Below are 14533 nucleotides of genomic sequence, written 5' to 3' on the forward strand. Positions count from 1 at the left end.
CCCTCTTAGTCAGACTAAAATAAGTCCCTTAATTATCAAGCACCCTCTCAGAAGCGGAGCGATCTCCAGTTCGCAGCTACACTTTGAAGATGAAACTGCGCACATGCACGCAAGGGAGAAGAGTCTCCCGTGGCGATTTCCTGGCCCCGCACTCCACAGCCTCACGTGGCGCGCCGAGCGCGCCCACGGTCCACGTACGCAACCCCGACGCGGTGCCCCCACCCCACCCCAAACAAACAACACGAGCAAGCAAAGCCTAGCCGCCGCCCTTCCCCCTTCCCCGTCTGACTTTTTCTCCAAGTTCAACTCCGCCGCCCGCCCCCTCTCCCCGATCCCGGGAGAGAGAGATAGAGATGTCCTGGCGGTGGGCTCTGGCGCGGCGCGTCGCCACGCTCGTCGGCGGCGGCACCGGCGGCCCAGGCGCCGCCCAGGCGCAGAGGCTCTTCTCCTCCTCCGGCGCCCTCCCGGGGAGGCTCCACCCTGCGCCGCCTCAGATTCGGAACAAGGTCCCCCTCCTCCGCGCATTAACCTCCCGTCCTGGCCCTAGGCGGTCTTCGTAGTGCGTTGTGGTGCCTCGCTGTCGTCTCTGACCCTGGCCTGTCCAGGTGGCCGCGGCGGAGCTGCCCGCCAAGTGTTTGTGTATATGCCACCGACTAGTGCAGCTCTGCGGCTGAATCCCGTGGAGTCATGCTCCTAGCTGCAAATTGCCGGCACGCACACTAATTTGTCCTAACTGGTGATTTTGAGTTACTGATTTTAGCAAGTCGCTCAGGTGCATAGTGGTTACGTTGCAAAAGGCAAAGAGAATCAAGGCGAGCAGAAATAGTAACCGCTCAAGTTGTTGTAACCTCCTAATGGGATTGGCCGATTAGGTGTCCACGTGTTATTGAACTGTTCATTGTATTTGCCTTCTGTTATGCTGATAGGTTCTGTACTTTTGGTGTGGATTAGTAGGTGGTGGGTTGCAGAGGAGCTGCTTTCGTGAACTCGCGGTGGCTGCATGATGCCACCCAATGCCAGACTCGCCAGGACGGAGTTTCGAGGGCTGAAGTAGGTGAACCCTTTATTTGTTTGATGATTTGCCTTTGTGCTGCTCGTTTGTTATGTTAATGATCTTGTCATTGTACCTCTTTTGTCAGTCAAACATCTAGAGCCCAGCTTAATAAATAAACTAACTATGCATCACTATTCACTATTCACCGCTGGGAAAAACACATCAGTGTCCTGCTACAGTACATGCCAGCTGAATACATGATTATGAACTGAAATATGGGACATGTCTAGCAATTAAACATAGATATCAAAACTAGGCTGTTGTACAACCAACCCATAGTTCCACACATTACCTGCTACCCATAGGATTGTGAAGCGTTGCCACCCTGACGGCTCCCATTTGTTTGTGTCATTTTTGCTGATACACTGTGCCCTATGAATGGCTTCTTCTTTGATAACTCTGCCTGTCAGTTATTCTATGCATTGGTTTTCATGAAGATTAAATGCACCCAAATTCTAATTCTCTGTCGCAAAATCAAAAAGTAGGATGTCAATGCATCAGATGAAATGGGCCTTCAGTTGCTAATTGATAAATCGACTTGTTATGCAGCGGAATATGTTGTGCCTGGAATGGAATCAGATTATAGCCTAGCAAGACAACCGTGCATTATACATTTATACTGTACATAAATTTGAAACTTAAATCAAGTGATTTTTTCCGCTTTATCAGACAAATGTATGTTTGATATTCCTGGGCCCTGGCCAGTTGTTCTTCAACATAGAAGCTGAAGAAAAACTGGCTGAAGGTCCCCTCAGCTATGTGATTATGCTGTCCGTAATGAAGGATAATGATGATCAGTTCTAACAATGAATAACAGCTGAAATCCTCTTTTTTTCTTAATGCACGTGAATGCTAATCATGGAAAGTGTAGTGTATTGCTGTTCCCTGATGAGAAAAATTCTTCTTGCTCCCAGGAACAACAGGATCCATTTGAATTGGTTGCTGATGAATTATCGATTCTTGGAAATAGACTACGGTCCATGGTGGTTGCTGAGGTTAGTAGTGCATCCTACTCATGTCAACTCTCTGTGGTGTTAGGCTGCTGCTGTCATGGTGTTTGGATGTTTCTTTTATCTAGTGATTACCACATTGTCAAACATACCCAATTTGCCTAACTGAGTACTTTCAGGTCCCTAAACTAGAATCAGCTGCTGAATATTTTTTTAAAGTAGGAGCTGAGGGAAAAAGATTCCGACCTACGGTAACATCTTAATCTCCTTTTTTAGTCAATATTACATCATCACTTTACTCTATGATTTCTTTCTATCCTATCTACTTTGTGTGCACTGAATGCATTTATTTACATTGGCAGGTTTTATTGCTGATGGCATCAGCTCTGAAATTCCCAATACCAGAATCGACAGATGTTGGAGTTTTCAGTATATTGGCAAGTAAGCTGCGCACACGGCAGCAAAACATTGCCGAGATAACTGAAATGATCCATGTTAGTATGGTGCCTGACCATCAGACCCAGTATGTTTTATTTTTTATTTTTTAATCTGACATCTATTACAGGTTGCAAGTCTTCTGCATGATGATGTTCTGGATGATGCTGACACTAGGCGAGGTGTCACTTCATTGAATTGCATTATGGGCAACAAGGTACTGTATGCCACACCATTCAACATTCAGTATACTAGGTGAATCAACTAGGTCCTCACATTAAGAACTACAAATTACTTGAGTAGTTAGCACACAATGAAAAGCTTGATCTTCCAGTAAAAAGTGCTGCACCACAGCAGAAAGTTTACCTGGACATCATTTTTTAAGAATTTTTCGTGGAGGTACTGCAGTCAGAATCATCTTGGCATCGGTATTCATGAAACTCTTATGTGTGCAGCTTTCTGTTTTGGCTGGTGATTTTCTCCTGTCCAGAGCATGTGTGGCACTTGCAGCACTTGGGAATACAGAGGTACATTATTTATTTATGCTAAGATAGATTGCTGTACGTATCCTGTAGATTGTTTTAATGATGCGGAAATTAAAGTGGTTTTGATTTATGCTGGTCACTAGATATGTTTGATGAGCATCAGTATCACACAAGTCTGCTCTTGTATTATTTTTAGTTTCCGCTTGGCATAATCATTATGTCCTTGATTTCTTTACTCCTATAAAGACGTCAGTCTGTGGTGGTTGTGTGTTCACCTCCTTTCCCCTCCTGATGTAAGCCGTTAGATTTGTTGCAAATGCCTGAGATGGCGGTCCTGTTTGCTACCAAAGTAGGGTAGCCTGACTTGTTTTATCATGGCAACATATTGGGTGGTCTTGTTGTTATATCTGTTTCAATGCTGGAGTATTTAGCTAGTTAATACTAGGCTGTCAGTGTCATTTCTTAGGGAATCATTTTTCTTGTTTTCTCCATTCCAAGCTTATCCATCCTAATGGTTTATCATTCAAGATTGTCCTGTATGGTTGCAGTTCTGACCTGCTCTCTTTCTTGCAAGTCTTATATGGTAACAAACTTTCAATTGATCAACCTAACTTATGCAGGTGGTATCTCTAATGGCAACTGCAGTTGGACATCTAGTTACTGGTGAAACTATGCAAATGTCAACAAGCAGAGAGCAACGGCGAAGGTTAAATAATGCTTCTCTATCATGACTAAATGTTCATCACATCTAATGCCTAAAACCAAGAGATGCAGAATAAAATGCTTGGACATATTTGGTTTTTTGTTTACTCTGGTTTCTCCATTTTTTATGCCATTGTTTGTTGGTTCTGATACGATTCTGAAAAAAATACGCAGTATGGAGTACTACTTGCAGAAGACGTACTACAAAACAGCATCATTGATATCAAACAGTTGCAAGGCTGTTGCTATTCTTGCAGGGCACACTGCTGAGGTTTCAGTGCTTGCATACGAATATGGTCGAAACCTGGTTTGTAAAACATCTCTCTTTTCTGGAATTATTTCCCCTTCTGATTTAATCCTGTAAAGCACTGACTTGATTAATTCGATATCATTGCAGGGTCTAGCCTTCCAGTTGATCGACGATGTTCTTGATTTCACAGGAACCTCTGCTTCACTTGGGAAGGGTTCATTATCTGATATTCGTCATGTAATAACAGCCATCCTCTCTTTTTTGTTATATTTTATTTACAGTATTCATCATCTGAAATAGCTGTTTGCCTCCCAGGGCCAGCTACTTAGATTGTTTCTCAGTAGGACAGATCTACACAAAACTTTGCTGGCTAACAATAGTGCTACATCGGCTGATCGGCATAGACTGCTTGTCTGACACGGAAGCTCGTGTTGCTGTAATTATGTTAGCCACTGTCTTGAACTTGCCACCCTCATGCCAGACAGATAGAATACTCTCACATGAAAAACTTGCATAATGGTGTTCTCTTTCAGCCTTCATTGACCTATCACAATTAAGTTAACATATTAGAAGTGTAGAATCTACTATTGACAACGTAGATAAGAAGGATGTTCTGAACCCTACTGCTTGCAAAACTAATTGTGTATGTGGCCAGCCAGTGCATTAGATGCAAAATTTAGTTAACAAAGAGCTCTTGTGTTCAAGGGGAGCCTTGGCGCAGCGTAAAGCTGTTGACTTCTGACCATGAGGTCACGTGTAGTCCTTGAAACAGCCTCTTGCAGAAATGCAGGGAAAGGCTGCGTACAAAAGACCCAAAGTGGTTTGACTCTTCCCCGGACCCTGCGCAAGCGGGAGCTACGTGTACTGGGCTGCCCTTTTTTTTAGAGAGCTCTTGTGTCAAAATTAAAATACTTGCTTCTTTTTATGATCACCTACTTTGTGAAATTACCAGCATATCCAGTTAGAGGGTCCTCAAACAAGGATGTGGCGCTTGTTTTTTTGCATTACATAATGGCATTCATGATGCAGGGAATCATTACTGCTCCAATGCTATATGCGATGGAAGAATTCCCACAACTACAAGATGTCGTTGACCAGGGTTTTGACAATCCTGTAAATGTTGAGATCGTGAGTAGTTATTTTATGTAAATAAAAGAATGGATGCTGTCTTGACCTGTATTATGACCTGACATAGCAATCCATACTTGCAAACTATAGGCCTTGGACTACCTCCAGAAGAGCCGGGGAATCGAAAGAACAAAAGAGCTTGCGCAAGAACACGTTAACCTTGCGGTCAAAGCCATCGAATCTCTCCCAGACAGTGACGATGAAGATGTTCTGATTTCAAGGCGCGCTCTTATTGATATCACACAGAGAGTCATCACAAGGACAAAATAGCATGATTATACACAGGGTGGAGAAGATAAGGCGGAGTTTCGCCACAGGTGTAGTGTTCCGCTTGGAAATTTTTGGTCGCCTTGGTCATTGCATTCTTTCCATTGCCCGGGTTTTGTGTAACATTTGATGAGACTTCAGGGTAACCATTCCTGGGAATCATCCTAAGTCGCAGCTGTAGTGGTTTTAGTTACTGGTGGCAGCAGAATCTGTATTAATATCACGATTGGCGATTGCACGATGACCTGATCATAAGACTGTAACCTTATAAATCGAAGTATGTAACACTATATACGAGGAAAAAGTAACCTGCTTGTGTTGAGAAAACCATGTTCTTCCATATGTTGACCTAGTAATTTTTGCTATCTTTACCCTTAATTTTCCTGAACTGGACTACATCGTCTCAATCTTGGGGCATTCTAGGAGCTTTGTATATTTGGTTTGATATGCAAATGTGTTCAATCCTCCATGACAAAACATTACAGTGGAAATAAATGTTGATCTGGACATATCATCAATGGGCACATAATCTAGAATGTCAGTGTGGTTGCAACTTCAAATCTAACTTCTTTCTCTTCTTTTGAGTGGATGACCTGAGAGTTGAGACCTAATGTGGGCCTTCAAATGATCAAATCCCATCATGCTTCTGCCACTGCTAATGAATGCTAGGCCTGGCTCCAGAACCTCTCCTTGGCCCACGCGATCGCCTCGTCCACGGCGGCGGCGCCGACGCTGTCGATGTCGCCGTCGTCCATGAGCAGCGGCGCCCGCTCCCTCACCTCCATCATCATCGCCTCCTGCATCACGGCCTCCTCCAGCCGGTGCGGGCGCGGCTGCGGCGGGTTGCCGAAGAGCGACGACGACGCGGCCGAGGACGGCGAGTAGTAGTAACCATAGTCGTCGGCGGCGCCAGAGCACTCGGTGCTGGTGTCGGCGGCGTAGTCTGGCGCCGGTGACCGCGCCCTGCCGCGCCGCTGCGTGCGCCGGAAGCTCGGCTCGCGGCTGCTGGTCTCCGGGTTCGACGTGAAGCAGCAGAAGCCGCTGCTCGCGCCGCGGTGGTGCCGCGACGAGGAGCTCTCAGCGGCGGCGCCGTTGTTGCTGACCGCGGACGACGCCGCGCTGCTGGCGCTGTGGTTCGTCCAGTCGCCGCCGTTGCCGTAGTAGTAGCGGCACGCCGGGTACGCGGCCGTCGAGCACGTGAAGCTGCTCTGGTACTCGGCTCGCGTCGACACGCTCGACGGCGGCGACGAGTCGTACCGGCGCGACGGGATCGCAATGGGCCTGCAAAACGACGGCTATGATCGTCAGAATGATGATCGAACAATGCAACGTGCTTGTGCTGTCACGTGACCAAAACCAAATGCTTCATGCATGCGCACGAATCGTCTGGCTCACCTGAGCTTGGACGCGAAGGAGGAGAGGGCGGCGTCTCCGCGGGCGTTGCCGGTGGCCACCTGCCGGAAGGCGGAGCGGCCGGAGCCGAACTCGTCGGAGCTGATCACCGACGAGGACTTGGTCGACTTGGACCTCGACCTCGACCGCACCTGACGGGCGCGGGCGCCGAAGATGTCGTCGAAGAAGCCCTCCTCGGTGGGCACGGCCGCCGACGCCGGCCTGCCACGGCGGCACAAGGCGTCGGCGCCACCGCCGTAAGAGTAGTATGGGTACTGGCCGGCGTGGCCGGCCGCCGCGGCGTGGTAGTCAGCGGCGGCTGCGTCGCCGCAGAAGCTGCTGAGGAGCACGGTGCGCGGCGGGCCGCCGAACACGTCCCGGAAGTCGTCGGGGGCGAGGCTCTTCTGGCCGTCCGACGAGCGCTGCCGCGGCAGCACCGCGCCCATCGTGCACCTCCATGACTCGTCCATTGCCACCGACCGATCACACGCACCAGAGCACACCACTACAAAACTATAGCACCAGTATGCTCGATCGTGTGAGGGCTTTGTGCTTCTTGGTGTCAGAGGAGATGGAGCTCCTATGATGATTTATACAAGAGACAAGCAGGGCGAGTAGGTTGGAAAGATGGGTGCTTTTGGGCCGTTGGATGCGTGTATATATAGTGCCCGTTTTAGTGCCACTTACGTACTGTAGCCAGGTACAGTTAGTACGGACAGGTACTAATCAGCGTCGCCATTGCATCCTAACTTTGCAGTGAAGAACTCGCTGAAGATCAATTACAGTTCTAAGATTTCACATTTCTTTGGCAGAAAACAGTCACAGAACATTGCAGATTTTATTCATTTATTGTAATGTTTTTGACAGGACGTTTATTTTGTAAAAAAAAACAGTTTAATTGATTGTAGTTTCATTTTGCTTGTGGGTGGTCAAAATCACATGTTAAAATGGTCCAACGTCTGCATGATTAAGCACTCTGATCGCCACAATCATGCACCGATGCTTAACTGAAAGACCAACACTTTAACCACTGCACAGTTGTCAGTTAAACTGACAGCTCCTTGTTCCGTGTTGCCTAGCTGTTGTGTTGTTGTATATACCTTCCAGTATATTAGATAAGATAATTGATGCGTGCAAGAGGGGAGTAATTAATCGATTTTAAGATATGATGGCATCACTTTTAGTCGAGGGGAGGAGGCATGTGAGATGGGATGATCATGTTTTGCCGCCCCCTTTGCAGACACGGCATCATGGTGGTTGATCCATTGCCCCCAAAATCCAATCTCCTCGAGCTTTTTTCATGCCAGAAAATTCCACTGCCTTTTCCACTTGACCTGAGACATGGCCTCCTTTATGTTCTTGTTAATGGTTTCCCTTTATGCTGGTGCTTTGCACACTAACTATTGTATTAGTTACAGGGAGTAGAAAATTAATTGAGGCGTAAATAACTATCCAGTTCAAAGATCAAAAGGTGCTTTTTTTAATAGGAATTTAAATAACCTCAGGCCCCGAAAGATCGTCATTTTTTGAATCATAGTCTCCAAAGCGTAATTTTGGCCACTAACGTATATTAGAATGCACTTATATATAACTCGAGAATATCGTATGCTATTGAAGCGTTTTATGAGATAAATTTACGCATATGACGGTTCGTTTCGAAAGTTTAAATATGTCTCGCCAACACTGTGCTCCTCTGAGGCCTGGCATGTTTTCTGAAATTCATCTTCATGCATTAATATGTTGCTCTTTATCTGATTTTTTGTCTATACTCCATCCATCTGTTCCTTTATCTGAGGCAAATTTTGACTTTCTAAATTCAGGCTTTGACCAAGAATGAGTCAAATGATATGAGGACTGTGTTACACAAAATTATGTTGTATTCGTCTTTAAAAGTAATTTTCCTGAGTTGTGACTGTGATTTTGTAACCCTTAACAAAGTATTATACTGAAAAGACAGCATTTGCATATATAAAAACAGATCCAGCGGTGATGGAAAAAGCTACTAGGCAGAGACAGATCGAAGTGGTTACTTATTACTCCAGCTCAAAGTGGTTATATTAATTACTCGAGCCGGTGTCATGCATAATGTGTGTGCTAATTAATCTCAGCAGCGGTCAGTTCAGTCAAGTTGAAACAAAAGTAGTAGCAAGCAGTTGAGAGTCGAGACACTACAACTCAGTAGCAGCTCATGACCGAGGTGCAAATCATGTGGAGCTTGCTTAAAGCTCTAGGCTAGGGAGCTAAAAAGGCGCACTTTGTGCTCCGCAGATGCACCTATCAGGCTTAAACAAACTAAAGGAAATCTTTGGCAGAATCACATAAAAACTTTGTTTATGCGACATTCCAAGATCCAAATCCAACGTCGCCTCCCTGGATGATCCATGCAGAATGTATGCTAACAAATGCAGCAGCTCAGCATCTATCCGTATATGAAATTCTGAATTGTTATGAGCGTCTTTCAGGACCCATGGTAAGCAAAGTGGAGCTTAGGTGAAAGCATACTCATTGGCTACACATCACACAGATCGAGTTGCTTCGTTCCCAAACCATCTCTTTTTTTTCATTCCATGGCCCCCCCCCCCCCTTGTGTTCTTCATCGGCTGCTGGTCTAGAAGAACAGAAGAGATCAGGTTTCTGTCCGTCTGTGTTTCTTTCCGTTCGTCGGGCATCATGGATCCGGGTCAAATGTCGAGCTTGACCGGCTCCATGAGCGTGTCTGCGCTTTCCGGAGCAGGTTCAGATAAAACGCATCGATGCTTTCAGAATTCAGATTCAGGCGTTCAGGTCCAGATAGGGCGAGTGAGCAGTGGCTGCATGCATGCATGCAAAGAAGAGCAGGGCGTGAGATGGATCGACGGGGGAGGGAAGCTCGCGGACAGAGAAAAGATCATTCCGAATGATGATCCGGTGTCCCACAAGGCGCGGGCGGGCGGGCGAGCGAGCGCTGCTTTTGCCGCCGACGCCGCGCAGTGATGCGCATGATTTGCTCGTGTCCGGTGTCCCCTCCGGCTCCGGCAAAAGGTCGCGCCCGGCGAGCTTGGCCTTGGCAAGGAAAGGAGGAGGGCTGGAGGAGCACTGCAGCAGCAGCAGCGGCTTGGCCTGGGCGGGCTTTATCTCGAGCGATTCTAAAGGTAAAGAGAAGCACAAGGATTGAAGAAGGAGTTGTGCTATACACACGACAAGTTTTGCACGATAGATAGACGATGATACACACGAGAAGAAACACTGATTAGTTGCAGTATAATCTAAGCGAGGCGTCCAATCATAGTTGCTGCAATGAATGAATCTCCCTGACTCCTGGTTAGATTCTTGTCCAACCATCTCTGACGATAAATGAATCTCTCACTTTCCTCTGTTGTTGCAGTTTTTTCAGCAAAAGGAACTTGCTGCAATATGTGGGAATTGCTGAAACCAATGGAGGTTTAGCGAAATTCCACGATGTCGCTAGCTATTATGACAGTGTTTGCCCCATGCCTGGTCGTGTCGTGCGAGTAGGGACGACAGGCCTAGCTGGTTTGCATATATCCGAGTTGGCATCCAAGGCAGCAGCCACGTTGGCCTGGCAAGTTTTTACTTGACACGATGTACCAACTTTGGGTAAAATCTGACAGAAAAATTTATATGTGCAAGCACTGCCACAAATGTACAAACAGGGTGGAATGTGGAACTCACATTTTTCTTTTGTTAAGGGAAGATCATTATGGCTAGCTTTATTAAACATGGAGCAGAGATACATCGTCTATGAGTGAATTCACTTAGATTCTGCAATGTTCCATTGAGGTGCGGCGCATCTATATATCTTCTGTTCGGAGAAAGACGCGCGAATCTCTGTCATCTCAAAAGAAAAAGAAAAATGGGAGAAAACACGCAGATGAATAAATAGGAGCTTTACATGTACACAGAGATTCATGCATTCCTGATTGATTGATGCGTGGTGCTTGGAGAACACACAAAACAACATGATTGCTTAAGTATCTTCATTCAGGGGCAACTCTAAAGACAAGATCATCATGATGCGCCACAAATTAGCAGCATGCAATGGTGGCAGTAGAAGCAAAGAACATGCATAATGGCTTTAGGTTTGCTATATGCCGTCGCAAAGCGCATACATGTGGGCCACCAGGATGCTCATTGCGAAGGGGACACCGAACCAAACCAAACCAACCCATGCAAATTGCGAGCCTTTCCAGGCTTTAAAAGAAGCGAGAGCTCTCTCGCCTTTGCGCGCGCACACATGAGACCAAATTTACGCTTTTGCTCTTTACTTCATGTACTGCTGGCCAGAAAAGAATCGCCGGCTCTGACAGGTCAGTGAGTGTGCTGCTGCTCATGCAAATTACTGGCTTTATGTGAGGCCTTTGGCACGTACATTCTCATGATACGGATGTCAGCGGTGAATGCAGTAAAGCTTCATGCAAGACGAAGCAATGATGTGCTAAAACATTGTGTAAGGGCATAGCGACCCGTAAAATTCCTCCCGCATTCATCCGCGGACACGGATTCGGGAGGCCGTCATCCAACGCTGACCGCATACATCCGGTCCTCCTCATTTGTTTTAAGTCCGCATGTTCAAATTGCCGCATACATAGAGTTCAGACGTTCAAACAGCTGCATACATAGAGCACAGACGATCAAATAGCCGCATGCAGTACTAGTTCAAATTTAAAAAAAGTTTAAATATTACATTCCAACATTGTTGTCCCCTTTAACCGCCCACTAATGCTCAATCAGATCTTTCTTCATCTGCTTTGAGTTGGTCGATGCTGAATTTGTTGATGCCTTTGAATAAACTCTTCAAATGTGACTGAATTCTGGTTTGGAAGTTAGATAGCATCATCCATATTCTTAAATTCTAGAGCCGCGGCAGCATCCTCACCCTCATCCTTGACGATCATGTTGTGCGTGATGTCGTGATCACACAACATGTCATCACCTCTCACAAGGTCTCTGAGATCTTGAAACTGAGAACATGCTCCTCCGCACGCTCCGCGTCTTTAATTAAGGACCGCCTACATTATCGCAATCTCATCTGAATATTCCTCCTCATCGGACGACTCAACATAGTGCTCGTATATGTACTTCAAAGCAGAATCCATTGCTAGAAAGAAGAACAAAAAACCTTTCTAGCTCCGGCAATTCATCAAACAGTTGTCGGGCATGGTGAGTATAGGAGTAGCGGATGATACATGGCGGGTGGGCGGAGGAGAGGGGTTGAACGTCGACGGAGGAGAAGCAGGGTGGAACCTGGCTAGAACGCTCAAGGTGATGGAGACATAGAGTTTCTGCAGGGGTGTGGTGTGGCGGTCGGGGTGGTGGAGCGGTGGCGAAGGCAAGAGAGAAAGAAGGAAGGAGGAAGGATGGAGGCATGGGGTCCGGGAAGAGTTTTGGGTGGGCCGGTGGTGTCAGAGTCCTACGTGTCTGCTGTTCAGACTCCCACAAAGCTCCCCACGTTTGTCTCCGGTTTACGGAAGAAAGTACGTCCGGACCACCCTGCGAATCGATGTAGGCCTGCGTTTGATGACTTCCGCTGTCGGACAGTAGAGTTTATGTACGCGGGCGATTTGAGGTTCGGCATTCGAGATGCCGTAAGTCTCGTGTTGTCTCAACTTCCACATAAACGTGATGCTTGGCTTGATGTAAGGTTCACTTGTTATGTACTATGAAACAATCAATATTATGCATACGTATCCATGCATATTGCTTTATGCATCAATTTTTATTTTTATTTTGCAGAAAAACATCCAATCTATTCGTCTTCAATCATGACAGTACAATGAACACTAAAAATAATAAAAATTACTCCCTCTGTTTTTGTTTACTTTGCATATTAGTTTTGGTCAAAGTCAAACTTTGTAAACTTTGGCCAAGTTTATAGAAAGAAATATGAACATTTACAATAACAAATCTATATGATGTGAAAATATATTCAATAATGAATCTAATGGTATCGATTTGTTTCTGTATATGTTAATATTTTTGTCTACAAGCTTTGTCAAAGTTTACAAAGTTTGACTTTGACCAAAGCCAATATGCGTACTAAATAAAAACGAAGGGAGTACATCCAGATTCATAGACCACCCAGCGACCGCTACAAGCATTGAAGCGAGCCGAAGGCACCCGCCGTTATCGCCCTTTCCTCATCGGTGTCGGACAAAACTTGTTATAGTTGACAGTTGAGAAGTCGTCATGCTAAGGTCTCATAAGACCGCCACTGATGAAGATAACATAGATTGAAAGGATCATATGTATCCATGCATATGGCTTTATGCATCAATTGATGCCCATGCTGAGTTGTTTGTCCTTCCTTTTTGAATAAAAATTCTTGTATGTGTGGTCTGTATGTATTGCATTCGTCGCTTAACTAGAGAAGTGCATGTACACTGACAACTATCAAAATCGAGAATGACACATGGTTGATAAGGCAGTCTTATTTTAAGCTTGCTATGTAACTTAGAGAAGGTGATAAAAAGTGATATCCAATTGGTTATTTCTAAGTCTTATATCTGATAACTAGATATTCCTAAATATGTGGTGACACAAATTGTTGCTAAGAGATCAACTACTATTTAATTAAAAGAAGACAAATATTGAGACACTTATTTCGAGATGGAGGGAGTATAAACAAATATTGTTTTCCATGCTGATAAATAATTTTGATATAAGATACCGCTTAAGAATACAATCTTTGTGTGGTACCTTCGAGGAGTTATTCTTACCAAGCACAACCTTATTAAGAGGAATTGGCATGTAAGTATGCAATGTGTTTTTTGTCATCATGATGAAACAATAAAATATTATTTTTCCACTGCACATTGGCTCGTTCTATATGGCCAGTCATCCAAGTAGCTTCTTGCTTGTATCCTTCACGTACTGTTGCTAATATATTTGACGACTAGTTACATGGCATAGAGTATAGGTTTAGAATTCTTCTCAGGGTGGGAGCGCTTGCCGTTATTTATTTCGCTTTGACTATGTAGAAATGATAAGGTATTTAACGATAAAAGTACTTCTCTTTTGTAAGTTATCTACAAATGTACCGTACGCTTCGTTTATGGTCATCTCTACAACGTGTGGAGAATCAAGACCTGTTTACGGAGGTGTATACAGGCTTGGAGAACACGGCGAGAGATACTTTTACCTGATATGGATGGCAGCATGATCTTAGGATCGACCCTCCAACGGTTTAGGCGTCATACAGTCTCTTCATGAATACTTGTATTTCATCTTTTTTCCTTTCTGAGACTGGATTTGGTTTGACCGTGTGCATGTTAGTTATGCAGAGGCTGGGTGTAATACTTAAACCTTTTCAGTAATAAAGCGCCCTTTATCAAAAAATAATTCTATATTCAAGAAAAATACATTCATAACAAATAAATATAGGACCATAATTTAACGTTAACATGACCCCTCAAGCTTTAAATGTAGCATTGAATTATTTTTTAGAGTCATTTGAATATGCAAATAGCTCAAATTTCACAAGGGACATATATAAATAATCATCAAAAAAATATGTAATAAATGAATAGCCAAGTTCAAAGCTAATCCACATTCCAACAAGTTCGTATTTTGTCATTGTAAATCTTCGTAATTTATTATGCGCTATTAAATTCAAAATTACCATAACTATTTTTTCCAATTTCTTGATGACTTAGGTAAACACACAACTTAATTAGATCTCAACGTATAGTTACACAGGATAACCAAATTTTTGATTACACAACTCTATAGTATCACACGTATGCCTCGTACTGTTCATCGCAGTTGTATATTGTACAACAACAAGATGGCAAGCTAATTTAGAGACATTACAACTGCGCATCTTTTCAGCCATCTCACGCCACTAGCATTCTCAGCCGTTGGATCTTCGGTT

The 14533-nt window shown here is 44.8% G+C and overlaps 2 protein-coding genes across 3 annotated transcripts; one reads left to right on the plus strand and one right to left on the minus strand.

Annotated features, from left to right (window-relative positions):
- Positions 1 to 223: 223 nt before the first annotated feature.
- On the plus strand, positions 224 to 5598 carry LOC125520562 (solanesyl-diphosphate synthase 1, mitochondrial). 2 transcript variants are annotated; one of them, XM_048685517.1, is made up of 12 exons: positions 224 to 506; positions 955 to 1050; positions 1969 to 2049; positions 2184 to 2255; positions 2367 to 2498; positions 2570 to 2656; positions 2895 to 2966; positions 3545 to 3630; positions 3801 to 3933; positions 4024 to 4113; positions 4906 to 5004; positions 5095 to 5598. In XM_048685517.1, the coding sequence occupies exons 1-12, from the start codon at positions 354 to 356 to the stop codon at positions 5272 to 5274; spliced, it is 1281 nt and encodes a 426-aa protein (XP_048541474.1). In that variant the 5' UTR covers positions 224 to 353; the 3' UTR covers positions 5275 to 5598. The 2 variants fall into 2 exon arrangements, with proteins under 2 accessions (XP_048541474.1, XP_048541475.1); XM_048685518.1 differs by having other exon boundaries at positions 246 to 506; positions 952 to 1050.
- Positions 5599 to 5684: 86 nt separating this feature from the next.
- Positions 5685 to 7283, minus strand: LOC125520563. Its single transcript, XM_048685519.1, has 2 exons — positions 6667 to 7283; positions 5685 to 6552 (listed from the first exon to the last, which is right to left on the minus strand). The coding sequence occupies exons 1-2, from the start codon at positions 7131 to 7133 to the stop codon at positions 5937 to 5939; spliced, it is 1083 nt and encodes a 360-aa protein (XP_048541476.1). The 5' UTR covers positions 7134 to 7283; the 3' UTR covers positions 5685 to 5936.
- Between the last annotated feature and the right edge of the window lie 7250 nt (positions 7284 to 14533).

The sequence above is a fragment of the Triticum urartu genome, chromosome 7 (genome assembly GCF_003073215.2).
Source record: "Triticum urartu cultivar G1812 chromosome 7, Tu2.1, whole genome shotgun sequence".
Classification (NCBI taxonomy): domain Eukaryota; kingdom Viridiplantae; phylum Streptophyta; class Magnoliopsida; order Poales; family Poaceae; genus Triticum; species Triticum urartu.